This window comes from Lottia gigantea (assembly GCF_000327385.1).
Source record: "Lottia gigantea unplaced genomic scaffold LOTGIsca_2, whole genome shotgun sequence".
NCBI classification, from domain to species: Eukaryota; Metazoa; Mollusca; class Gastropoda; family Lottiidae; genus Lottia; species Lottia gigantea.
In genome coordinates, this window is record NW_008708400.1 from 1,160,467 (window position 1) to 1,186,270 (window position 25,804).

General features: G+C 34.8%; 5 protein-coding genes across 5 annotated transcripts; 3 read left to right on the plus strand and 2 right to left on the minus strand.

Moving 5' to 3' along the window:
- Positions 1-5,779: 5,779 nt before the first annotated feature.
- Positions 5,780-6,888, plus strand: LOTGIDRAFT_228219 (hypothetical protein). Its single transcript, XM_009053181.1, has 3 exons — positions 5,780-5,788; positions 6,137-6,343; positions 6,615-6,888. Exons 2-3 carry the CDS (start codon positions 6,144-6,146, stop codon positions 6,853-6,855), a joined length of 441 nt encoding a protein of 146 aa, XP_009051429.1. The 5' UTR covers positions 5,780-5,788; positions 6,137-6,143; the 3' UTR covers positions 6,856-6,888.
- A 1,646-nt stretch (positions 6,889-8,534) lies between these two features.
- LOTGIDRAFT_228220 (hypothetical protein) lies at positions 8,535-9,327 on the plus strand. The gene is made up of 2 exons (XM_009053182.1): positions 8,535-8,760; positions 9,166-9,327. Exons 1-2 carry the CDS (start codon positions 8,558-8,560, stop codon positions 9,281-9,283), a joined length of 321 nt encoding a protein of 106 aa, XP_009051430.1. The 5' UTR covers positions 8,535-8,557; the 3' UTR covers positions 9,284-9,327.
- Positions 9,328-12,060: 2,733 nt separating this feature from the next.
- LOTGIDRAFT_152660 (hypothetical protein) lies at positions 12,061-12,785 on the plus strand (the record flags this gene model as incomplete). Its single annotated transcript, XM_009053183.1, has 2 exons — positions 12,061-12,260; positions 12,626-12,785. The coding sequence occupies 2 exons, from the start codon at positions 12,061-12,063 to the stop codon at positions 12,783-12,785; spliced, it is 360 nt and encodes a 119-aa protein (XP_009051431.1).
- Positions 12,786-17,018: 4,233 nt separating this feature from the next.
- On the minus strand, positions 17,019-17,720 carry LOTGIDRAFT_152661 (hypothetical protein; the record flags this gene model as incomplete). The annotated part of the gene is made up of 1 exon (XM_009053184.1): positions 17,019-17,720. The coding sequence occupies one exon, from the start codon at positions 17,718-17,720 to the stop codon at positions 17,019-17,021; it is 702 nt and encodes a 233-aa protein (XP_009051432.1).
- A 1,440-nt stretch (positions 17,721-19,160) lies between these two features.
- Positions 19,161-21,810, minus strand: LOTGIDRAFT_228221 (hypothetical protein). Its single transcript, XM_009053185.1, has 4 exons — positions 21,703-21,810; positions 20,419-20,527; positions 20,054-20,157; positions 19,161-19,397 (listed from the first exon to the last, which is right to left on the minus strand). Exons 1-4 carry the CDS (start codon positions 21,734-21,736, stop codon positions 19,324-19,326), a joined length of 321 nt encoding a protein of 106 aa, XP_009051433.1. The 5' UTR covers positions 21,737-21,810; the 3' UTR covers positions 19,161-19,323.
- Positions 21,811-25,804: the final 3,994 nt, after the last annotated feature.

Sequence of the window (25,804 nt, forward strand, 5' to 3'; positions counted from 1 at the left end):
TTTATAACCAAATCTGTCTTGAACAGATAGGCTAAGATTTTATACTCAAAGTTTCTTAACACTTTTAATTACGTCCAATCAATTTAACAAGTTTCATTGCAGAAACATCTTTCCCCCTTTTGTTGAAAGCTTTTCCCCCTTTTATCCCCCCCCCCCCTCTTTTCTCACTTTTTTTCAGGTCTTCTAGTTTTCCAACAGTTATTAGATAATCTAACCAAACCAAACTAAACCAAATCAACAAGAAATACCATGATCAGAACGAGTTTGGAAGAATGAAGGAGATCGAGTAAGTCTCGCCACACCACCCAGGGCTGGGTTTCACCGCTATGTCATTCAACCCGACCAGATCTAACGAAGAATCAACAACCAAACCAACAACACAGAATCATCCAATTTGAACCAATCCAACTACCAACTACTACGACTACCAACAACTACCTAGTTTGCGATATCAGCCTCCGCTGGAAGCGATCGCTTATTTGTCATCTACCAACCAACCAACCAACGCATATTTCAATCTACATTTCATGAGAATGTATGGATATATGTGCATAGCAATCGTTGGAGAAATACTACACACCTAGAGCCATTTCTCTTTTAACTAGCTGTTTGATAATTACAGTGAATTTCTATATGCAATTCTTTGAATAAAAAAACATACTGAAGTTATTTTGAGAAAGATTCTAGAATATTTGTTGAGGCGAGAAGCTGTAAACAATATATATAGGTGGATGATATGTTTTTCTCAATGGATTTGGTTTAATGCCAAATTTCTTTGTCTATTTTTCTCATCACTATCTTCAACATGACGATTTATTACTTACAAAATTAGATCAAATCTTTGATAACGACTAAAAATACTTGTAGGGGAAATTGATTGGCTACTTGCGAGCCACACCCATAATAAAATCAACAATATTTTGTAATTTGTTTAGAAAGAAAACTTCGTATAGAACAGATTAAATCCAGTGATATACATATCATATACATATGAAAATTGTACTTGTATGCCTGGCCTGGCGAATAAGAAGCTTCCATTTTGTTCAATGATACAAGTTTAAAAGATTCCAAATTTGTCAACGGTATACATGTACTTTTGATTATCAAGTAACCGATTTCATAAACAAAGTGCCAGGTTTTGTCGTCGGATTATGTATTGCATATAAAGTTTGTTTAAGGAAAGCCTGGTTTGGTGGTGATAAATGTTATGTATGAACATAAATTCTGTATACCAACGTTCGAATATTCAGAAGAATAATTAGCAGTTAAGCTCGAATAGGCATCTTAACAAATTTCAATTCAAAGGCTCACCAGTATTGAAGGTAAAAATAAAGCTAAATAAAAAATAAGCTACAGAGAGGTTATGGATACTAACCAATATAAATATCTTATATGAAGTTTACAATTTGAACTTTAAAACAGTTATAACAGTAATTCAATATTTGAGTTCCGCCCAAAATAACAGCACACATTCAGTTCAGATGATAAATAGTCAGATACAATATTCTTTAGTAATATTAAAAAAGCTTTCTAATGTCTCCTGTGGTTCAACCAATCGTTCTGAAAGAAGCGGAACGCTCAAGCCCGTAATGTATATCAATGCATGTAGCTAAAATGTCTACGTAAAACTATTCTCTATTAGGTACAAGTTGTACCACCTGAACGTTAATATAGTGTGTAATGCAGTAAAACTTTAAACTGCATCAATAAACGTTAGGCAGAAAGGTTTGTTTATTATAAATTGTGTAAGCCTTATGGTGTTTTATATATATTGCTGAATGATAGCATAAGACATGTTTGTGCACTTTGGAATTGGGCATGGAGGTATAAACACAAACAATGTTGCACTTTGTCATAAGCGGGTATAAGTACTACAATAAGACGTACATCTTCGAGACACAATCGATTTTTCTTCAGATTTTGATGAACTCTTGAAGATTAATCCATGAGTCTTAGGCCACATCTCTGTATATTAGCTCCATATTACGATTACGAAACACATCAATCGTAATACATTCAATATGTGTGTTTACTCTAGCAACGGCCTTAGTAACAGAACATTGACGTAACTTCATTGGCTAATTCAATATTCGTGACCTTGACTTGACCGTATCAGTGAAGGTGTGTTTAATTTATTTAATTTGGTTTATAGATATAATTACTTAAGTTTAGATTAGCCCTGTTTACATTAGTACAACATCCAGATTACGGACGATAACGATTCCTCAAACACAGACATATAGGCGTATCTTATTACATTCCTGACTAATTTGGCACTATGGCCAACACGTAGTTTCTCGGTGAGCTAGTCAGCTGTTGCCAGACAACATACTGTATTGTCGGGTATTGCGATGGATTATACTAAGATTCATTAATCAAATCAGTACAGGTGGACGAAGCCTAATTAGGTTACACTCTCAATATATGTTATTCACATGCACTAATTGTCGATTCACTGAAAATAATAGCCATTCTAGATAGCTCCTTTACAATTTTATCGGAGCAAAACCGAAAGCTACCTCGGCTTCTTTACTACAAAAGCATAACACTGACAATTTCAAGTCAAGAGCACTTGCAGGAACTTCGTCATCAGTTTAGCCACATTTCTTAATAGAAAAAAAAATTAAGAAAGAGAGCCAGTATACTTTTCCAATAACTTAATTCTGTCGATCTTTTATTTGAAAATATTTACTCATATGTTTCGTGCACACGCGCCTATTGCAAAATAGGATTTTAAAATGTGTAGTAAGGATGTGCTTCCTGACATTTCATTCGAGATTCGCCAATACATGAAATATCCCAGTAATGCCAGCTAGTCTTATTCTCAGAGGTTGTTGGCTTGGCACCATTGCCATCATCGGAAGACAATAAAGTATTCTATTTTTATGCCGTGCGTCATGGAATATTAATAAAAAGGAAGAATTATGTGTATTGATAATATGCATAGCTTAACTTTCCTGTCAAATTAGAAAACATTTGAAGATTGACCTTACTGTAGTTACCAATATCAACGTTAACACACACCATAATCCATTTAAGAATTCGGAAACTAACAGAAACCACGAAATATCTCAAAACATACAACAACAAACATTACAAGTTGCCGATATTGCAGTAATCTGCTCAACAAAATATCATTGAAACAGCAACTACTATGTTTTAACTCAAAGCCATTTAAGGTAAACCACTTGGTGTTGCAATCTCAAAACACACTCAAACTTACCTTTTTAATACTTAACGCTTGACGATAATCCCGACCACCTTGAAGCCGAAATCCCCAAGATTCGTTTACATTATTCCTGTGAAGACTAACTACCACCGCCATTTGGACGTAGTGACCACACTAGAAGTGATTTAGGACGACTGACGATCTGAGAGTAGACTAAAGAATGGAGATACAAGATATTGAGTGAAGGAATAACACCGAATAATGTTACTAAAAATAGATTGATACGATGCTAAGGTAACATGAACAGACGAGTTTCTTACATCTGGTGAACAGTAAGAGGTAGATATAGTTTATAATTCCTGTATATCATAGCTTGTCTATTTCAATTAAAGGAAACGATCAGACTATATTATATATAATTCTATAGTGTACCAGGCAAGTTACAGACTTTCCAAAAGTGGAGATTCACATTAGGTTTATGGTAACCTCGTATCATTAGATGCCGTTGTTTGGACCCTCCCTATGGTAAGAAATTCTGATGCAACGGTCAGTGCTTTCAAAAATCACCCCAGTTTCAGCTTTAAAATCCTTTTCACCTGCATTGACGAATAGAATTTTATCATTAACATGTAAACCCTGAGCTTAAGTTTCATACATTCAATGCCCGAATCGGTAAAATCTTTCATTGTTTCAAATGAACAAAGTTTACTTATTAAGTTGAACTCAATGGTTTTTAACCTTTGCATCGATTTCCCCCTGTAAATCCACACTTTTTCGTCATTTTCTCTTAGGTTTTCCCTGTAATCTTGTTCATGCCGCCCTACGATCTTGTTCATGTCTGAGAATATAGTCTGACTGATTAGAAGACTTGCATTAGATTTTATCCTAGACTATCCTAGCGACTATTCCCCTCCAAAATCTCAAAATTACACCCGTGGAAGATTTATTAAGACGCTTTTTCCATGCCAGCCCATCTTACCGGCATCACTGATAGGGGGAAACCAGGTTGAAAAATAAGGTATCTTCTCGATCTATGCTGGGATTGAACCCTGGACCTTCAGCTTATCGACAAAGCTTCTAAGTCATTGAGCCACCGCGGCTCCCCAGCAAATAGATATAGAATTCTTTAAGCTAAGATTCCATATACGCGTCATGCGGATGCGTCATGCGGACATAAATGGCCCTTGCGGATCTGTCATTCGTCAAATATGATTCCATATGTGCGTTAAACGTATGCGTTATTTTTCTTTTGACGCACGGACTTCTAGACAGATGGATGCTTTGGTACATTAAAAAGTCAGGGAATCCCCACAAAATAGGTCACATTTGGGAGATATCCGCACGAAAAGGCGTCCGGGTGCGTCAAAAATCGCTACACCCGGCGATTTTGTTTACGCATGACGGAGACCATTTGACGGATACCGCTTCCGCATATATGGAATCATACCCGCTTAAACCAACCATTTAGATTTTTAACGCATGACGGATGACGGATCCGCATGACGCGTATATGGAATCTTAGTGTTATTCTGTCAGAAACCCATTGATACACTTTTTATTTAAGATATTGAAATAGTTCTAAGAATGACAGCTATAACTATAAGTCAGTGTGCACCACTGTAATAGCACCATATAGCACGGTCCCAGTTCCAAAAGAAAAAAACCCGTAAATATTAAAGGGGTAGATGTGCCATTCTGGGGGGTTGATATTATTCTTGAATATATGTAAATAGTCTTCAATAGTACTAAAAATGTACGAAAATTGCACAATTCCTTTAAAAATACTTCAAACTAGAAATTTTACTCACTATTTCTATATATGTCTTTTCTATATATCACAGAGTATCTTAAAATGACGAGTCGACATTTTAACATTAAAACGCGGATAATTCTGGACACACAAGAATTGAAGGCCCAAATTTCGAGTTGTAAACACTATTACTTATTGGCATATAGTTACAAAATTCCCGTTTCTGAGACTAAAGTTTGATTGCTCAAAATAAATGACGCTTCTGTCCCTTTAAGATTGGGTTCAATTTATTGTGACTCAGCAGTAAGAATTCAATTGGGTTCGCTAATCCGCTGAAATGAAAACAATGCGAAATTTCATCAAAGATGCGACAGAATGAAAGAAAGAAAATAGCACCATTCCTCCTCAAACTCAGATCTCACATAGCTTCGGCTTACTATGAATTGACGTCGACTAGTAAAATTTCATGATAACCATGGCTATCAAGGTATTAGGAAAAGTGGTAATTATGTTGTTGTGTTAAAGGAAAATTAGGCCATCCATCAAAGCGTGAGATGTCGAGATTTCATTTAAAACGTCACCCATTCAGCAATCGCCCATGCTGTTTCAATTTCACTGACAGCCAGGTGTAAAGTATTGACCACTGCCTTAAATGTGCATGACCGTTTTCTTTCATGACCTGTCTCCATATTTATAACTGGGATTGATATGTTATTATATCCCCTTTCTTATGATGGAAGTTTCTGTGTTGAAGTGAAGATATGTTTTTGAAGTCTGAATGAGAAATGCCTTTATTCATCTGTCATCGAAAATGTATTTAATAAGCAGGAAAAAGAGGAAAATAATTTAACTTTAGTTGAACTTGGAAAGTAAGTATATATCTTTTGACCATTCGATATATTTGGTTAGGCAGGCAAAGAGTTGAAGACTAGAACCATATTGGCTATTCGTGAACATAGCGGCATGGCAGTAGTATTAAGATTTGTCTATAGAACAGGTTGGATTAGATTATCAGCAAACAATTGTATTATAATCAATTTAAGAGCAATTTAACTCCAGAAATTTATCAATTATCATACCTGGAATATGTGATTAAAATGCTTCAATCGGCTATGAATTGTCGTTTAGATAAGATTAGATCATAATGCCCAATATTCAATATGGGCGTTAATGTTTGGTTTTTGAAGTTTCCATGCTTATAAATATATGATTTTTAGAAACAAAATGCAGTGGTTATTGTTAACTATTCTCGCATTGGCTACATTGGGGTCAGTAGCAGCTTTATCTTGTCGTCAATGTCAACCAGATCACGAATGTCCAGCACTGCCAAATGATGGAAAATGTCACCCAGCTCGGAGACCTTGTTCTTGTTGTGATGAATGTGCTGGCCTTAGAGGAGATGATTGTGGACCTTTCACGGCAAGGTTAGTTTATTAATTATATTAATATTATCGTCAATATTTCGTACATTTTGCTTCAACTATGTATGTTGAATGATTGTTGTCGAAAAGGTTTCTAAATAGGTCGTTATAGCAGATTTTAACTATTCGTTGACTTGAAGTGTTGATAATGACAATTTAGAATCCTCAACATATCTCTTCTGCACTTAAATAATAAAAATGGAAAATCAGATTTCCCAACCAATCTACCGTACTTTAAGTGCTTCTCTGTCAGATATGTAATTCATTTTTTCAGATGTCACCCAGACTTGGTATGTGTGAATGAAAATGGAGAAGAGAAAGAAACTGTTCAATGGCATGAAAAATTTAAGGGTGTATGTAAGAGATCTAAAGCTGAGAGGGCGGAACGAGCTTGTAAACGATTGAATCAATTATTTAGACTGTTTAATTCCACAAACGGCAGACCTGGTAGATTTTTAAGACGATGGTTAAAGAGATTGTACAAAAGATGCTTAGCTAAATATAATGTTAATTAAATATTCATAAATAAACCAGAAGTATCTATCCATAAAATTGTCTTATTTATCTATATCTTGTGCTTCTACTATGCCGTTGACAGATTATATATTCATTATTTCTTTTTAAAAGACCCATTTTGCCCATGACAGTTTTTCTGTTGCAAGATTTATAAATATATTACCTTGGTTATCGATCCCGTCTTTGGCCGAGACATAGCACTTTGTAACCCACAGCGCACAGTGTGTACCATAGACCAGCGGGGAAATCAAACGAGCTCCGACAGATCCTACTGCCCTAGCAATACTACGTGACTTAGTGCATGTACATCAGGAGTAGCCGTATTGTAGGATAAGAATCATGAGATTTCACAGAATGACGTGAAACATTTTTGAAAAGGTTTAATTTTCTGGCAACAGATTTGAAATCTCAAAAATACGTATATAATTATTATATATCCATGGTACCATATATCCTAGATAGGAAAATAAGTAAATCCTACACACATATGAAATGTTTTCAAGTTAAGGACTAAAGAGAGAACACCACCCCCTTTTCTCCAAACTCCCGAAAAATAACTGAAAGTTAGTTTACTGTTTGCTCTATATGTCTGATTAATGGATTTAGAATTGAACTATAAAAACAATTTAAAAGGTCAAACGCACACTGTAACAGAGGATCACGGAATTAAAATACACGTTATGAGAAGTGTGTGATCCATTAATTATGTTAAAAAAAAAATACGAATGATCCCGGAAGCAGAATTCGACAATTAAATGTAATAACGTTCTATTATATTCTATAGTCCGAATCATACTGATTCTTATGGATGTTTTGACCGTTAGACCGTTATGAGCTGATATGAAATCAAAAACACAGGTACGATTTATGTGAAACTTTAAAATCGCTTTAAGGATACGGGGAGTATACCGGTTTATCTCAACATCTATTATGTCTCATTACCAGCGGTTTCACTTCACAAATCCTCTACATACATGTTTCACCACATAACACTACATTTTATGTCCTTTTTGGATCAGTTCAATTTTCGAAATCAAAAATGATCGCAAGATGATCTAAAATTGATCTCCAAATGAAATGAATACTATTGTTGTTTATTCCAATGTAACAAAGCCTACGCAATGTCGTATTGGATACCAAAAGTCCTCTTTATTCCCCGAGTACCATTTTCTGGTCTTTCGTCAGTGATTGAGAGAATGAACCTTGATTGATGTTGAGAAGGTCAGAATTTGAGTCACAGTCTAATTAGAATTCGATCAAAATTTCGTTTTCCGTAGTTCAAATTGTTTTTTTAAATATACCCACTTCAGTTAGGGTCTAACGATAGCCTTCTTGGAAGTTCGTCAAATTAACCTTTTGACCTAACCTGATAAACATCGAACCACAAACTGCCAGCGTTGGAGAGTTAGGTCAAAAGGTTAATTTGACGAACTTTCTAAAGGACTGCTGTTAGACTTTAACTGAAGTTGCTTAAATAGAAATAAAAGCTAGCAAAAAACAAACGGAACGAAAGTTTGGTCGAATTTTAATTAGACTGAGTCGGGTATTGGATGAAGGAAAATCATGAATCATAAATATGTCAGCAAAGTTTGTGGTTCACTTAAATACTCCCTAAGTTATAATCTTATCTCTATAAAGCCTCGATCTCTGGGATCTTCTTATCTCTTCGTCTTTGTAAGTGTATCGTTACCCGTCGTTAATATGGCATCTGTAACCATATATATGATCCTGATTCTGTCCGTGACGTCAGTGGTCTTTAGTTTATCGTGTGTTGGGTGTGATAAAGCCGCACCGTGTCCACTGCTACCAGAAACAAAGGAATGTTTTAAGGCTCGAGCACCATGCGCTTGCTGTGACACATGTGCTAGTGGACTTGGTGCTGAATGTGGGGCATTAAAGATACGGTAAGATTATGGACAAACATAGCATTTTTCTCCATCTCCAGAATAATATAGAGAATTTCACACAATACAGGGTAACAATTACTATACTATTGAAAACAAATTTACTAAATTTAAATTGTGTTCATTACTAATTACAAATAAGATGTTTACATCTAGAAATTACAGATAATATACTCCGAAATGTTAATAGGTTGGAGATGCAGGTTGGGTAGATAGTTCTACCGGAAATGTTGACAGGTTCCATAGAGCAATTATCCATAACAAATGTTCAATTCTTGATACATTTGAGCTATGCGGGTGGCATAGAAGGTTACAAAGCCTGACAGTTTTGTCAGTAGTATCCGTGATTGATTTATATTTTATAACCGATGGATCCAATTGTGGCAACTGTTATTATTTTTTCAGATGTCACCCAGATTATGTATGTGTGAATAAAGATGGTGTAGAGAAGGTTATGATACCTTGGTTTATGATGGGGTTTAAAGGTACCTGTATGCCAACAGGAACTGGAAAAATCGTCTAATCAGTTTGAATTGAATTATGAAAATATGATGTTTGATTCATGTTAGTTTATTTTTTAATTTCAAAGACCTGTTTGCCGCATGAGACACGAATTTCTGCTGTGATGGAAGTCCATCGCTATCGATGAGGTATGATTGCATCCCAAAGTTTGATGCGCAAGGGCGGCATCACTGTCGGCATGCAAGATCCTATTGCGCGTCTCCATGCACTGCGATCTCCCATCCTAGTTGGGGTATGCCGCATGCTGCCAGGGACGTTTTAAGACACTCTTTGTTTCGTTTGAGTGGGCGATATTTCTTGAACCAGATGCCAGTTCAGAGAAGATCCTTGACAATAAGGGCTTCAACTTCAGTCACGAGAAGCAAGGTCCAGTCTGAACTGCGGCAGATAAAGGATACCGATAATATATCTCACTTAGAAGCTTGAAAATAATTTCGTCGGTAGCTTCAGCAGCTTTGTGTACCAACTCACTAAACTTCCTTCCACCATTTTGAAATTTGTTTCTTACCCTGATGAAATCAAATCTTTATGTATTAAGTATGGCATTTCATGTGATGCAAAACCTGCAGCACAGAATCATCCACCTCAACCAATCCAACTATAACTTCTACATCTACCAACAATTACCTGGTTCGCAATGTCAGCATCCGTTGCAAAATATACATTTAATGAATCGCTGTACTATCAGTGGCATTGGTGATCCCATCATGAAGTCTTCTGTGATCGGTTATTGATGTCTGCTTTTGTCTCAAGGGACTTCTCAGAAACACATTTGATTCTCGGCTGTCATTTTAAAAATATCCTATTGCACACTATGAATGGCTTTGTCAGATATCAAATGACAATGAAGCAAAAAAATTGATGACAATACGGATTAAAATCATTTTAAAATAATATTTCGAGTCAGTTGTCAGTTGTTGATATTTGTCAACTATACCATTATAAATCGTTCTTCATGACATGTTGAACATTGAAATTGACAGCAATTCTTTTAAAAGCCAGAACCAACATCTTGAAGTGACATCAAATCGTACAATGAAATTGATTATAATTTGAAATCAAACTTTTTGAGTTACCTACCTATGACCATGCGGCTCAACTAGATTAGTGGACATAAGTGGGTTTCATTTTAACATATGCTCTCCTGCATTTTGTCTGGGGGGTTATCAGTGTTAACCGTCACACAAATCATGAAAAAAAGAACGCTATTGCTCCCATACAGGTCAAAACAACCAGAAGGTTATTCTACAGCTAATCCTTACCCATGTAAAATAAATAGTTATATAATTCACATATGGAACACACATATTTCGGAGTGTTTTGCACGCTAAAGGCGTAGAAATCTGTAGGAAAATCATCTTCCTTATTATTAATATAAATATTTCCTCTTAACTTGGCGTTTCCTCATAATTTGTGTGATATACATGGATGTCATAATTAGAGGTCGGTATGGTATAAAAGACAACATACCGCTGAATGATATTTTTTAGGGATAACGAATATAAGCCGACTAAGATTTTTTTTCTTGTAACAACAGGAATATAAAACACAACACATGGTAGGTGGAACCATTTCTAAAATCGTCTAGTATCCCATACGAAACTACGCATGATTCTTACATGGAAATGACACACACGAACGCAGTTCACAACCATTTTGAATGTCTTACTCGACAACAAGTTTATTTTTTTCATTTTAAACAGGCTATAACATTTCAACTAAGTCTTCAAATCATATTTTAAGTCATTTATAAACCTTTAAATGTGATTTGAAGCCTTTATTGAGGAAGAAATTCAAAATGGTTGTAAACTACGTTCGTGTGTGTTATTTCCACGTCAGAACCATACATAGTTTCGTTTGCTACTACCCATCTCATCATACTATTTTGGACTGTTCGTGTGCCCGCATCTTTAACATGCATAAACGTAATAAGATTCGTCAAAATCTGCAGCTCGTACCGTATCAAAATAAGTCAGGGGCGTTCGAAAGTCGTTCATCAACAAACAGCGAACAAAAGCGAAACTTTGCAATATTTCATCCACACCTATGATTATGTCAAATTTACCCGAATTGTTTTTTGTGTTTGTAGATCATTTTTTACGTATTTTATCAATGTTAAGTGCAATAACTGTTGTAAACGTCAAAATATCAACATTCATTTGAAATTAAATTGATATTTCATATTGTCAATATTACTGCTCTCGTTCACGGTATTGTCACAGTGAATGACTGCATTCAGAAGCTTGGTGAACAGATGTTCCTAAATTCGTATATAAATCTTGCACAATCAGACAGGTCTACCATACTCTTCTTGTACGATAGTAAGTGTAAGTATATTTTACCAGATTTCGTAAGAAAAAGTTTAGTTTATTACAAAAATTATTTACAAATAGGAATATGATGGTTAAATTATTCTGTTTTACGTTTCAAAGGCTACAGTTTCTTATTAGCTCTTCGCATTCTACTACTAGTACTAATACTATTAATGATAATAATCTAATACTAAGTCGATATTTTAATCCATATATAAATGATTAGCAAATTGCATATCTAAATACTGTCATGTTGAATGACAAGTTGACTGCAACTAAAATTTGTTCAGTCGTTGGTGCTTTCAGGTCTACAGAACCCAGCTATCCAGTTGTTGAAAATACAGTTTTTCCTAGGCCGACATACCGTCCCCCAACCCCCCCCCCCCCTCCCCCCTCTCCCTCACTGGATTTATACATTTACCCTTGTATCATGTTTTATTTTAAACATGCAGGTTTATTTACAAAGATGGCTTCAATGATAAAGTTGTCGATTCTCTGCTCCATGATTGCCACGGTGACATCTTTATCTTGTGTGGCATGTCCAAAGGATCAAGTATGCGATCCACTTCCTGAATCTGCAGAGTGTTTTCCGGCTAAAGCAGCCTGTGCATGTTGCAAAACCTGTGCGGGACGATTCGGTGACAAATGTAGCACTTTGAGTGTAAGGTATGACATATCATTTTTTTTTTTAAATTTACGATCGGAATATTCGTTTTCCTTTTTCTATGCAGTTTCCTAAAATTACAGATTAGTGAAAAACCGTCTGTCATTTAGGCAGAACTCAAAAAGTCTGCATTTGTGATTGATTAGTCTTCTACTGAAGCTAAGCTCAAATTTTAAAATTAAACAGATTCTTCGAAATAATGAGCTTGAATATACAGAAACAGTCGGCCTGCAATTTTAACTCTATAGGAAAGTGGTGATTTGATTAATCCTAAAATACCTCAAATACAGATGGGTAGATTATAGTAGCATGTTTCCGAGCGTATCTATTTATATACCTGTTCAGTACTATTGTACCCATTTTTCAGATGTCATCCTGACTTTGTATGCGTGAATGAAGATGGGGTAGAATTGTCATCAGTGCCATGGTATACCTTTGATTTTAGAGGTATCTGCGTCCGAGATAGATGCCCTGAACCAAGCACCGGTGGTGATGGTGGTATTGTTCCATTACCCGTTGGCAAATAAAATGACTATTAAAAACTGCTTTTTCTGAAACCATTGTATCAAATACAGAGCAGGGCGATAAAAGTCGAACGTGTAGCCCGTTCTGAAAACAATGTTGTCTCTTTTGATTCAATAGAAATACTCAGAAAAACAAAAGAAACAGGCACTTTTGGTATTGTCTTTAGTCGCGTCACACGTGAAGAAAATGCGATAAAAAATCACAGTCGCTATCAACCTTGACATATGCACATATTGCGTTCCCCTAGTGCGTTTCTAATAAAATCTATGGGCATGGTGCACTTTTTGTAAATGCGTATTACTCTTCCGACATGTCGACATTAACAGGCTCGGGCTTATTTTCCATCGCTATAGCAGCTAAGAATGCCTTCCAGTATGACGGGGCTATTAGAACGTAACTGCTTACACAGCGTACCTTCTCCAGATAGATCTGATAATGGATACACCACGTTTAACATATGATATAAGGTTTTAAAAAAATAAAATACAATTCTTCATCACGAAAATACAATTTGTATATCAACATTTATCAGAGGAGCTCTAACGAACTTTTATAAGATTATGCCCACGCCTTTCTTCTGTGATCTTCTAATTGGGTTCATGAAGATAGGGAATGTACAGCCAGAGAATTACAAAGGAAAACTATCAATCTACACCAATATCTATGAAGGAAGGTAAGTGAGAAATCCCTTGCTTCAATGTTCAGTATATATGCCTTGGTAGTACCTGTCAGTGCCAGCTTCGTTTTACGTATGTTGTATCTTTTTTCTCTTAATACTTCATCTCGTGAAGATTTAAGGGATTGTAAAGAGTCTTTCTACAAAATGTTTATATGTATGGGGGACGCGAAAGCATCAGTTGTGACAATTTTCATTCAGACGTCTATGGTTCTTTGCAATTCCACCAAAACTAAGTGTTTAATGATATCACTAATCGCTAAGGGCCATGTGTGATAAAGCATATTTTGCGATTAGGGACGTCATCAAACATTTCCGTAAAAACGTCGTTGAATCAGAATTACAAATTTATGCTATCAGTGAACCCGATACACATAACCAATTTAGAAAACTTCATTACAATCCCTTTAATATACATCAGTTCAATTTCTTCAGAACTTGTCTTTGATTTTCAGGGATTCAATGAATGTTTAGGGCTCAGTCACTAACGGTGGATCAGTGACGTGGAGAATGATTATAGCGGCTCTCGTGTGTATAGCGTCATTATTGTCCGCATATAGTTGTACAATTACCCATCTTAACCATTATGAAACATGTCATGTGTCAAAGACCAAATCAGTACCAACGTCACCAAATTGGTAAACAGCAAAGTTCTACGTCCCACATTTTTTTTACTCGATTTTTATTTGTTTGTGCCCTGTCTTAAGAAATTGTAATCTGAAATGCTATACTTTGGTTTTGTAATTTGCAACATACGATGTTTGATTATGAAGGTATATGTATCAGAGCCAGATTATCTCAGACGAAAACAAATACTATATAATGTAATTATGTAAAATAGGACTCAAAATTAATACAACAATCGACACAACTTCAGAGTTCTCCTCCATCTATTTCAATAAATTTACCAGTTATTAAAGGGAAGTAACTCTTGTTATTGGCAAAAAAAAAAATACATATGCAACACGCGTGCATTGAATAAATTTTTAAACCGCAGGTTTAATTATATAACAGATAGAGACTATACTGCCTAAAATTTAAGCTTTAGCAACAACAACAGCATGCAACAAGCTGATCATATTTAATAGATATTACTGTAGATGGAATTAGTGTATAAATAATTTAGACACGAGAATAGATAGGATTGACAAGCTCCATGATATAACTGCTGTTGGTCCACCTGGAAAAAAAATCATATTCAGTTCTACATGGTTTGAAACATCCGTAACAATAGATTGGAGTAAGAAAAAACTTATGGACAGAGTTGAAAGCAATAAAAGAAGAACACATACATTTTAATGATGCCAACAGCATTAGTATGTATAATTTAATATATGTAGAGATACTTGAAAGATGAAAGGTATTCAAAAATTGATTCCGGGCCTAAAGATATAGGAGACACATTGCTTCATCGTGCAAAATTCCAAATTCTCGCGCTGAACCACAGTCGTCAAATGAACAACCGAATACTTTGCTACAACATACTATGTATTATAGAATTGAATCCCTGTAATGCACATGTCTGAAAATTTCAGACGTACGAATGTGAATAATTTTTCCATCTGCTTTATACCTCTCGAGTGGCCAATTGTCATATTTTATTTTCCCGAGGTCTCTCAGTGGTCACCTTCATATTATAATGGTAAGACTATTGAGGATCGTGTCTAAGTTTGCTTCAACGCAAATTATTGTTGATGCAGTCGCCTCGACGACGATGAAATCCCGTAGAATAAAAACTCTGGTCACGCTTAAAAGGTGTCTTCTTACTTCTTTTATTATACAGCATAGAGTGATACGGAATAACGTTCAATGCACCTACCGTTTTCACATTTATCATAACTCAGTGCCACATAATCTTGAACATACAAGTCGTCGGATTTTGAACACCCTTTCTTAATGAGAAAATCGAAATGTTTCTTCTTTCCTCTGAAATGAAATGGGTGTATGAAGAGAGGCAATGCCATGCAATGCAATGTGGCAACTGTAGCAATTCTGTCCGGAACGCGGCATTAGTCCAATCTTTTCGATTTGCAACTGTCTAGGGGTCTTTTACGTGCACAACCTGTAGCACACGGGGCCTGGTTATTGTCTTATCTCAGCCTCACCCGACGTACATCATTGGCAAGGGTAAACCGGGTAGATAAATTGTTTATTAAGCATGGAACCCTGTATTTCCTATTTAGCGAGCAATCGTTTAACTCACTGATCTACCACACCTGTTTGCTTTCCTCTGGAGTCACAAATAAAAGCCAGTGAACACGTCAAAAACGGCATTATTCAAAGTGTGCTCGGAATTTAGTTCCGTAGTAAATAGTAAATCTAAATGTTCTGGATTTGTAGGGGGCGAGAAAACGCGTGCAATCGCTGTCTTCTTGGGAAATCCCTTGACAGTTTGAATATTACAGTGTCTTTAATGCACTCTGGACTAAAAAGGTACAGAAAGAAGTAAAATTTGCATCAACCCCTTTTTAATTGAAAAGGGTCAAAATTTCAGTGAACTGTCTTAGATACATTAGCTGAAAAAGCTAGCTAGCTTCATTAGCTTGAAAAAAAATACCACGAACAGTTGACAAAATAATACATGTTGATAACGAGAGCACTCACTCGCAGTTTTTATTGTAGAAATCTTCACCATGGTATCCACATGCCGCCTTATCCAAAGTGCAATCTAATCCGTTTGATTTTACAGGCACAGTCAAATACAACACTGAAAAATGGGATGGTTGTTGGTTAATAACAGAAAACTACGCAGCCTATCCAGATCACCTATTCCAATTTCTCAATTAAGTATTTGTTCCACCCTAAGACTTTACATTTTGGAGAACCCTCTGAATTCGTCAGATGGGATATCATGTTGATAAACTCATGATTCACCCTTGTCAGTTAGTTAAATTAATGTTTATGAATAGGTTATTAAGTCGGTTAGCTTTGACAATAATCTGAAATTAGAATGGTACAACTTCAAGCTATAAATGTTTGCGATAGAAACGAAATAATTATTTCATTTAAACGAATCATTTATTACGTTAAAACGAAATAAGTAATTCGTTTAAACGAAAAATTTATTTCGTTTAAATGAAATAATTATTTCGTTTAAATGAAATAATTATTTCGTTTTAACGAAAAATCATTTCGTTTAAACGAAATATATGACGTTATTTCGTTTAAACGAATTAGTTATTTCGTTTAATCGAATAACTTATTTCGTTTAAACGAATTATTTGATAAAAGTACGGAAAATTGCACCTAAGGGGCACCGTTCGTAATCATGTGTTCTATAATACTATTATTTGATACATGTATATAGTGCAAGAATCGTAATTAGAATTAATTTATTATGAAAAGCAAAAAATAAAGAAACAACACAACACATATATGACCAATGAGAAAGAATAATGAAATGAAAAATGGTATAAGGTTCAGAATTAAATAATGACGCGAAAGGCCATATACCAGGTTAATCTTTAAGGGTTTTCTGTTCCTGATAATTTCCGATCAAATATAGAAGAATTGAGCTTACGGTTACAATTCAACACAAAATCTAGTGAAGTTGCAACAGTTATCCTATGAATCTTTGAGCCATATTCGTAGACATGGTATCGTCTGTTTTGGGAACAGTTTCATCATTTCCTGGACGGGTAGCACTTCCGCTTGTATTTGGTACTACTGTGGTCTTCTGATTAGAGGTGGTCTGGACAGTCGTTTCAGCTATTGGACTGGTTGCTGTTGGTTTTGGTACTGGATTGTCTGGATTTCTTGAGCATATAGCGGTAATGTTTTTATTATCAACTGAGACCTTACCAGCTTGTCCCCTGAATCCAATGATAAAGCACGACTCTGTGTTCATCTCGTTAGGTTCTTGAAAGACGTGCAATTCGAATTTGTTTTCTGTATTTTGAACTGGAATTGACTGTGCTAGGTACTCAGCGTTACATTCGTTCATTTGGAGAATCTTTTGACCATTTGTTGTAAAGTTCATCTTCATTCCTGGACAATGATTTCCAAGTAATGACGATTTGCTGCTAAAGAGAACCATTCTGATTTTTCCTGTCATTGGCTCGCCATCAAACATAATTTGGCAGTGACAGGAACCAGCTTGTACTCCATTTTGTACACCGAGGAAGATGTCGACCCCAGTTTGTAAATTAACCACTGCTCCACATACGTCTCCGATAAATTTGTCTGGAACTGGACATAGCTTACTGTGAACGCTCACAAACAATATATTAACAAACACAACGAAGACTTCTAACAAACTCATTATAAAAGCTGTTGATGTTGATGTGCTGACGAAAGTTTATAGATGAGAATATGCAAGTCATTAATGACTTTATATACCCTCTATCGTGCATTAAATGATTATACTTTTTCATCACAAAGTTTACAATTAATCCGCTATTTAAATGTTACAGGTGCGATTTAAAGTCATGATGAACGTTGTTAAATCTCCGAAATCGCACTGAGAGTGGCCTTCCGATATTGATTATCTGAAAAAAAAAACACTACCAGCTTCTAAACAAAACCGGTTTTTGCCTTAATCTGATGTGTCGGTTTTATTCGTTATACAATCGGTTTAATCCATGCATATTCAACAAATATTTAGATTGTAAATAAAAAGTTGATCTTGTAAACATTTCGACCATCACGCACATCTTAAAAATTATGAAAAAGTACTGCACTGATTGAAAGTCTTTATGAATCCAACAGGCACATTTTTTTTGAATTATTGTATGTATGTGTATTGTATCTAGGTAGCTAAGATTTTTATTTTGTATAGAAGGTTGAACAAATGTTTGACTGCTCGCAGCTGGAAATGTAAGCACTTACGAAGTTGGTTGGAAAAAGTCATTCAGTCAAATTGTTTTAAAAGCCTAGTCAGAACTTTAACAGCTTTGGTTATGATATAATTAATGAGTGTTCTTTATAAGACTGACATCTTAATTGTATTCTAGAATTGTCTTATGTGATGGAATAGTTCGCACTATTCATATATTTATTAGTGTCTGAATCCTGTCTAGAAAATAGTTGTCTTAAAGCTTTTCTCGCCAAGGGGACGCAACCTTTACAAAACCCATATGGACCATATACAAATCTCCACTTATTGATGGAGTCAGTGGTATTTTTAGACACACCTGTTTCCTTTTTTCGTGTCAGCATGCCTATTTTTGTTCTACATTTTTATTTTGATGATTGAAATTGTCATTCTTTGTGATGAGATTGATGTAAATGCGAAAGAATAAGTGTGAAAATATGTGCATGTTTACATTTACATCAGGCAGTGGTCTAATTTCAAGCTCAAAATTAAATTTAATAAAGGTGGAGAGAGGGGATTTTTAAAACTACGATGGACTAAATTCGTTGTCTGAGTATGCACTCCGTATTGTAGGGCGTATTTGTTATGGTAACTCTACATATCTTAGCCTATTCAAATGTATGAACAATTTAGTGATTTGTCTTGACCCGTCTACTTAACAATATATAAAGATTGAATATTTCCCTTGTGCAAATAAAATATCGCTTATCGTCTGACAATAAAATTTGTACTCGACAAGGCCAGACCATCCTTAACACTTAAACGTCTCAAAATCTTTAAAATGGAGTAATTTTCACGTGTAGTCAACTTGTGCTATATCAGCTGGTAAAGCAAATGTTGAGATGTCTACATGCCCATCATAGACGAAGGGGAACAAAAACAAATCATGAACACTAAAATTTTATTGCAAAATAAATTACATAAATATAATGAGAAGTAGAATTAAAGCTGCAAAGTTATTGAAGAGTGCCATAAAATTTTTCATATTATACAAGAATTCGATGAACTAGAAAGCGACAGTGAACAGTTTCGGAAGGGCGTATCTCAGGATCTATAAAGTAACAAATTTGCCAGAAATTACGAGAAGAAGAGGTAATGTCCATCCCATAATAAGATTCACAGAGCCTGCAAATAAAATAAAATTGTATCATTAGTGTAGTACTATATGGAAAAGACGTGTTAAGATGCACTTACACTAGTACCTTCCGGAACACCTTATGTCATTTTGCGACGACCTAATAGTATCTATTTGGTATATCTATTTTACTGTAATTGAAAACGGGAACTGATGTGGTCCAGTGAGAGAGACGCGTGTTCGCTCACCTGAGGGTCTAGGGTTCAATCCCGGCTCAGGTATTTTCCCGTCTATGATGCAGGTAAGAGGGGCTGACATGGAAAAAGCGTCTAGTCTTCGGATGGGACAATAAATCGAGGGCCAGTGTGATACATGCTGTATCGATAGTTACATCCTTGCAAAATTACCCTCATTGCAACCTGTACGGCCCATCTTCATTTGCCCACATGGTGCAGAAAAGTAGGACGCAAAACTCAGTTCATTTCATTCCATTGCAAATAAGAACGATGTATTTGACCAACAAATTTTTATCACAGGGAGCGTATAACGGTCAAATTGTAAAATCTACTTCATTTATATCATTTGTCCGCTATGGACTTTAATTTTCAGATTGCTATTGAATTCTGTTACGTGTGCGTTTTCTTCTTGTGATACACGAGGCTTTTATGAGGGCTGGACCCTTGTCATGTGAACATAAGATACTTACCACTGCAATCTCCATATGATTTGGATGATATTTCATTCTTATAATAAGTGTGCGATTCTTCACACCCATGACTTAAAACACAGTCGAAAAAAGGTTTCTTCTCGCTAAAACAGATCAAAATATTTATACTTTAAAGATGGTGAGCGGGAATACATGTATGTTAAATAGGCGAATTCTATCGATTTTGATCCTTCTTATGAGCTATTTAACGAAACATGGTCGTTAAAGTCAGTAACACACCGAACGAAAAGAAAAATAAAACCTTGAATTATAGATTTAGATAATGTGCTACACTAGGGCAATTTCAATTCATCTGACGAAATTAAGTATGCATGTAATATAGAAATGCACTATATTGTCTGTACCTGCATTTGGCTGAGGAGCTGTCGGCAGTAGGATGATCATTATCGCATTTAATAATTGCAGAGTTACATGACGTTTCAGATGTACTCAAAACATGACCCAAGCATAAAACTGAAATATAGATAAATGATATCGGCAAATAATATAATAGTATTATAATCCAAGTCAATTGCGATGGCGGATAATCCAGGAAGGATCGTTACAGAAGCTTAAGTGAAAAAAGTCAGTTTTCTGAAGATCGCACAGCGTAAAATTTTGAGTAACAACATGTTTCAGGCTCTGTTTTCATTATCGCTGAACATTTGATGTATTGGGCACTACTTTAACAGTGAAAATATTTTGTTTGTTTCTATTATATATATAATAGTGCGCCATATTTTATGATTTTCAATAGAAAATGTGGGTTAGTAACTATCCCATAAGGAACTAATAGAATCAGTGACGTTGACCTACATATACCATTATAAATAGTTATGTTATTGACCAGTTTACTTCACCTAGCAACCCCCAACAATAGACAAAATCTATTGTCTTTTTCTTTTCCTTACAAAATAGCTCCCATATCCGATCTCGGCTAAGGGGTATATTTTTTAAAAAGAAAAATGTCGGTGGAAACAGTAAATTCAGTATGCTTTTCGCATGAGGTGTTATTTTTATAGGTATCACAAGATATAGCAAATGTCAAAAAGCAAATGTATTAGTGGTCCGTAGTAGTTTTTATTCCCCCTTAAAATGTTATAGGAATTGTTCAGTTTCTGTAGGAATGTCGATTGAGCATTTAGAACAGTTATTTTCACCGGAACGTTTTTATACAATATTAAAATAACCGAATCTTTATTTTATCCTATCAGATCAATGCTATATCTTTGAATACTGCTGATTTGCCATTTCCATTGGTGTTCATATAAATTGACAACATTTGAGTTGATAAATCAGACAATAACTAATGACAAAATATGGCCCTGTTTTCTTACATAAATACATTGAATACATAACCCATTATAATATTGTATTTTAATAACACAGCTCTATAATTATAAGGGTACATATTATAATTAAACGGTTGATATACGCTATACAATTCAGGGCATCCTTCGATGTTACTTGTTAGATGACAACTGCCACAGTTCTTGATTATAAGCAAAGTCATTGTCACATTGTTCAATCTTTCTTCTGTCCATCCGTTTCAGTGGTTTTACTGATGACCGCCCTGAATTCGGTTCTTACTTGTTATTAACAGGCCCTGGAACTCTTTAAAAATTGTTTTGAAAATAACATGCACCTACCTGAAAGAACTACAGACACCAAAACAAGCTTCATTTTAAATTATTATGATCTCTACTTCACTCCTAACTATCGATAAGACACAGAAGACACTAGGACTTCACGGATTGCCTCCCAATCAATATAACTGCCCTTCAAAGTTTTATTTAGTTGTTTCCATAGGTTACTTGTTCAAATATAAAACAATGAATTGAACTGATCTATAGTAAAATCTATGTCAACAGATTTATAAAGAATGAAATGGGTTTCAATGAGGGTTTTACTTGAACTTTAATTTGGTATTTGTTTATTATTGCACAATATTGTTCACAAAAATAAAATTTCAAAATCTTGTGTATCTTTGAAAGTCCATATTGTCCTTAAATGGCAAAATATATTTGTAACTTAACACGTGAAAATAACAGATACTCCTCCTGAAAAAATCCCATATTCTTTCATTACCTTTTGAAAAATCAACTAAAGACTGTATGTACATTTAGATTTTCTGAAAGGATTGTGGTAAAAACGAAGATTGAATAAGAGATAAACAAAAAGACATGTGAATCACACAGCACCATTTAACAGCCGATGTGTAGGATTTTCCCTTCTTCGTACAATTCTGTCACAATAAGTCTACCCTTTGACTGTATTTTGGTTCTTCGTGGAGCACAGTTCGTTGTCTTGTTGGACTCATTAATGGTCCAGCTTTGTACCAAATATTTATACGCAAATTGGGCTTTTAACACGGTGAAAATTCTCAAAAACTAGCTACCCCAAATTGAATCAGAGCACCTTCCCAAAAGGTGACAATTTATATCAGACCTTAAACGCGCCAATTACCCATCCGTCGTATTTCACATCAGATGTATGTCTAGTTCGCATCTGCAAAAGATTTCAAATTTTATTTCAGGATGGAAACGTTGGATAAAGTAAGAAGATAGGGATTTCAAGATATTGTATGTCTTCTTTCATTATCGAAACACTTCCTCGGTCATTAGCTTGTCATCTTATTTGGGATTTCGTGTTTCGTTTTGTGGTTCGTATCATTTGTATACTTTTGCCTCCTTTATCTAATCTTCGTGTCTTATAGACTTTGTGTTCAAGATAAAGGGGTGTTCTTAGGTTTCCTTATACCATTCAAACCTAAATGTCCCCCTCCCCTTTTTTCTTTCCGTTCTACTATAAAAAAAAATTACGATTTTGAGCTAGAGGTCAGATTCAAGCTTATCTCAATGAGGTTCCCTTAAATTGTCAAATCGCTTTACAAAATGATACAAAACTTGCTCTCAGTGTAACGCTGTAAGCCTATATCCTGGCGGTGAGTGCAAGAGAATAGTGTAAAATTTTATAAAATGATTTTAATTTCGACATTTTAGAAATCCTCTCCCTTTTTGGTTTTTACATGCCTTATTTTCGTCCTGCTATTTTTAGAAACCCTCTCCCTTTTTGGTTTTTACATGCCTTATTTTGACTAATTTTTGGAGATTTGAAATTTGATGTCTGAAATTGCATTTTATTTCAGATTTTGTGAGAAAATGAGAGATTTTGTGAGCAGAGAAAGTCCATCGGATGTTGATATAATGTAGTGGTCTACTTTTAGTTTTGCTAGCTCAAGATTTTCATGGTCATGATATACTGAATCTTCGTCCAGAAACTAAGTATAGGCCAGTCTTTCATGTGACATATTGGAAAGTTTTCAACCGGATTTCTGGAAAAATTTATAGAAGGTTGAATTTCGTGATTTAACATGGAAACAGGTGACAAATGAATTACCGGCCTGTGAGTCCATCTCACATATGAAGGGATTTAACTCTTGACCTTCAAATTAGCAGACAATCTGACGTTACTTCCCTTTGAGCGTTTTCAAAAGGTATATAGTTTTTTAACGGTATAGTTTTGTGATGGTAGATCAACTGTAAACGCGAGAGAAAATCAATTATGTTTTTTAAGTTGTATTGTGATTTAGAAAAATGAAGACTTTCAGTAAGCAATTTTGCCACAAAAGCGACACTTTAAAATGTTTTTCAAATATTGAGAGGACTTGTGTATAGCCTGTTTTTTTTTTTGGTTTATTTTCCCATACGAACGACAGGGCATGTTGCTATTTCAGCCAACCCGGGCTGTATCATTTTACAAGGTGTAAAACTCAGAATAAAAAAATTACAGTATAAATTCTCAGGATGCCGGTTGATAAACCTGTTTGTAATGTAGTGTTTTATATTTTGTATTCAACGTGGTAAAAAAATCTTTTTTTTTTTCGATAATTGCTTTATAAATCGGTCAGCTGAATATTGGACTTATTTTCTGGAAATTAGTATGACTACCTAACGCGATTCATAAAGGATATTAATGGCAGATAAATCGAACAAGTTAAAGTTTGGTTCCCTTGTTTTCATTTATTTATATATATTTCCCATTATTGGACGGCTAATACTGATATAAATCGAAAGTAGTAGAGGTGTTCAAACGATTGGGAAAAGTACCAGTTTGTTTCAATAATTCAATAAGTCAATAATTAACTCGTATGTAGCGAAGATACAGGGATTCCATCATCAAGAGTCACTTGATAAAGACAATCCCGTCTCACACGTTCCTTAATAGAGGTAACTCAATGTGTGTCTTTTCACAGCCGAACATTACAACTACCAACCGACAAATTTAAAATTTCCAAAATAGGGAAAATGACGATGTTTTTTTATTTTCTAAATACACAGTGTATTTATTTACATTATTTCTAACTTACAAATAAGCCAAATGTGGCTAGATTATCAAGGTCTATTTTAGTCATTGAGTAAAGAACGAATCTATATTTAGCTTTTTAATCAGGTTTCAGTCAATTTGATCCCCAAGCTTTTCTACATCCTCACACAATCTCAACACTCAAGAATACTTGATTTATTTTTTAGAAACATCAATTAATCAAACAATAAGCATGATTTTACCAAGAAAAGTAAGCAAAGGCTACTTTAAAACACTGTTGAACAAAAGAATATATCAAATATTGGATTTACCTCATGGCAAAATTATATGAATGCTTAAATAAATTGTTAAAAGGAGACAGCATTATATTCTCACAATAATTATATTTATTATAAACACACCACATAACCAGACAAAAAACATACATTAACAATTACACAAAATAGCATTTTTCCTAGAGTAAGATAACATACTTAAATACAATAATTGTTACACAGAACATTTTGATTATAATTGTTTTAAAGCTTTGAATGTAAGAAAATATGGCCCTCTTTAGTTCTGCTATTTAAATAAGGTTGAATTTAGGTTGTAAGGTTGCCATGAAGGTCTAACAAATAAATTAGATGTCTGTTTTGCAGAGGAAAATGATCAAAAAATCATCAAATTCCAACTAATATGAAATCTTACCGAAATACACTAAAATACATTTCCAAGACTTATTTAAATTTAAACAACATTATTAAGGAAATTAAAAAAATCTTAAAAATCACATTATAGCTTGCAGCATCACAGGTATCAAACTTAAAATACAAAAAAGTGTGTATAAAATTACTAAAACATCTATTAAACTACTGTGAAAAGAATTTAGCTAAAGTGAACATTATGATTGGTAATGAAATTCCCATAGCGATTGATGTAGCACCTAAAACGAAAGAAAGAAGACAATAAAGCATATTAAAACTATAAAAAAAAATTTTTAAAAAAGGTTTTGTAAAGCGATTAGCGGCGAGAAGAGTATTTTATCTATTCATTTTAAACAATTCAAAATGGCTGAAGGCGAATTTATAGTTTCTTTTTCAAAAGAAAACTGAATGCGAAAATTTTTGTCAAATAATTGCCATGCATAATTACATCACTGACATACTCAGATTGGTAGCGACCACATACCTACAGTCAGCATTCCCGGTTTAGCGTTTACGGCTCAAAATTTTACAACCTCAACAAAGAAGCCCCTTAATGTTAGACCCGTTATGCTCTGTTGTTTGGCATGAATTATCGTTTTTTTTTCTTTTATTTCAAAAGCCAGTGACGGAACCAGGTTTACATCTGAGATTGTCCGAATTTCTTACCTAGTTATGAGATTATTGCCCTAAAACTTGCTTTCGGTTATCCCCCTCTGCCCCCCCCCTCCCCCCCCCCTTTGGC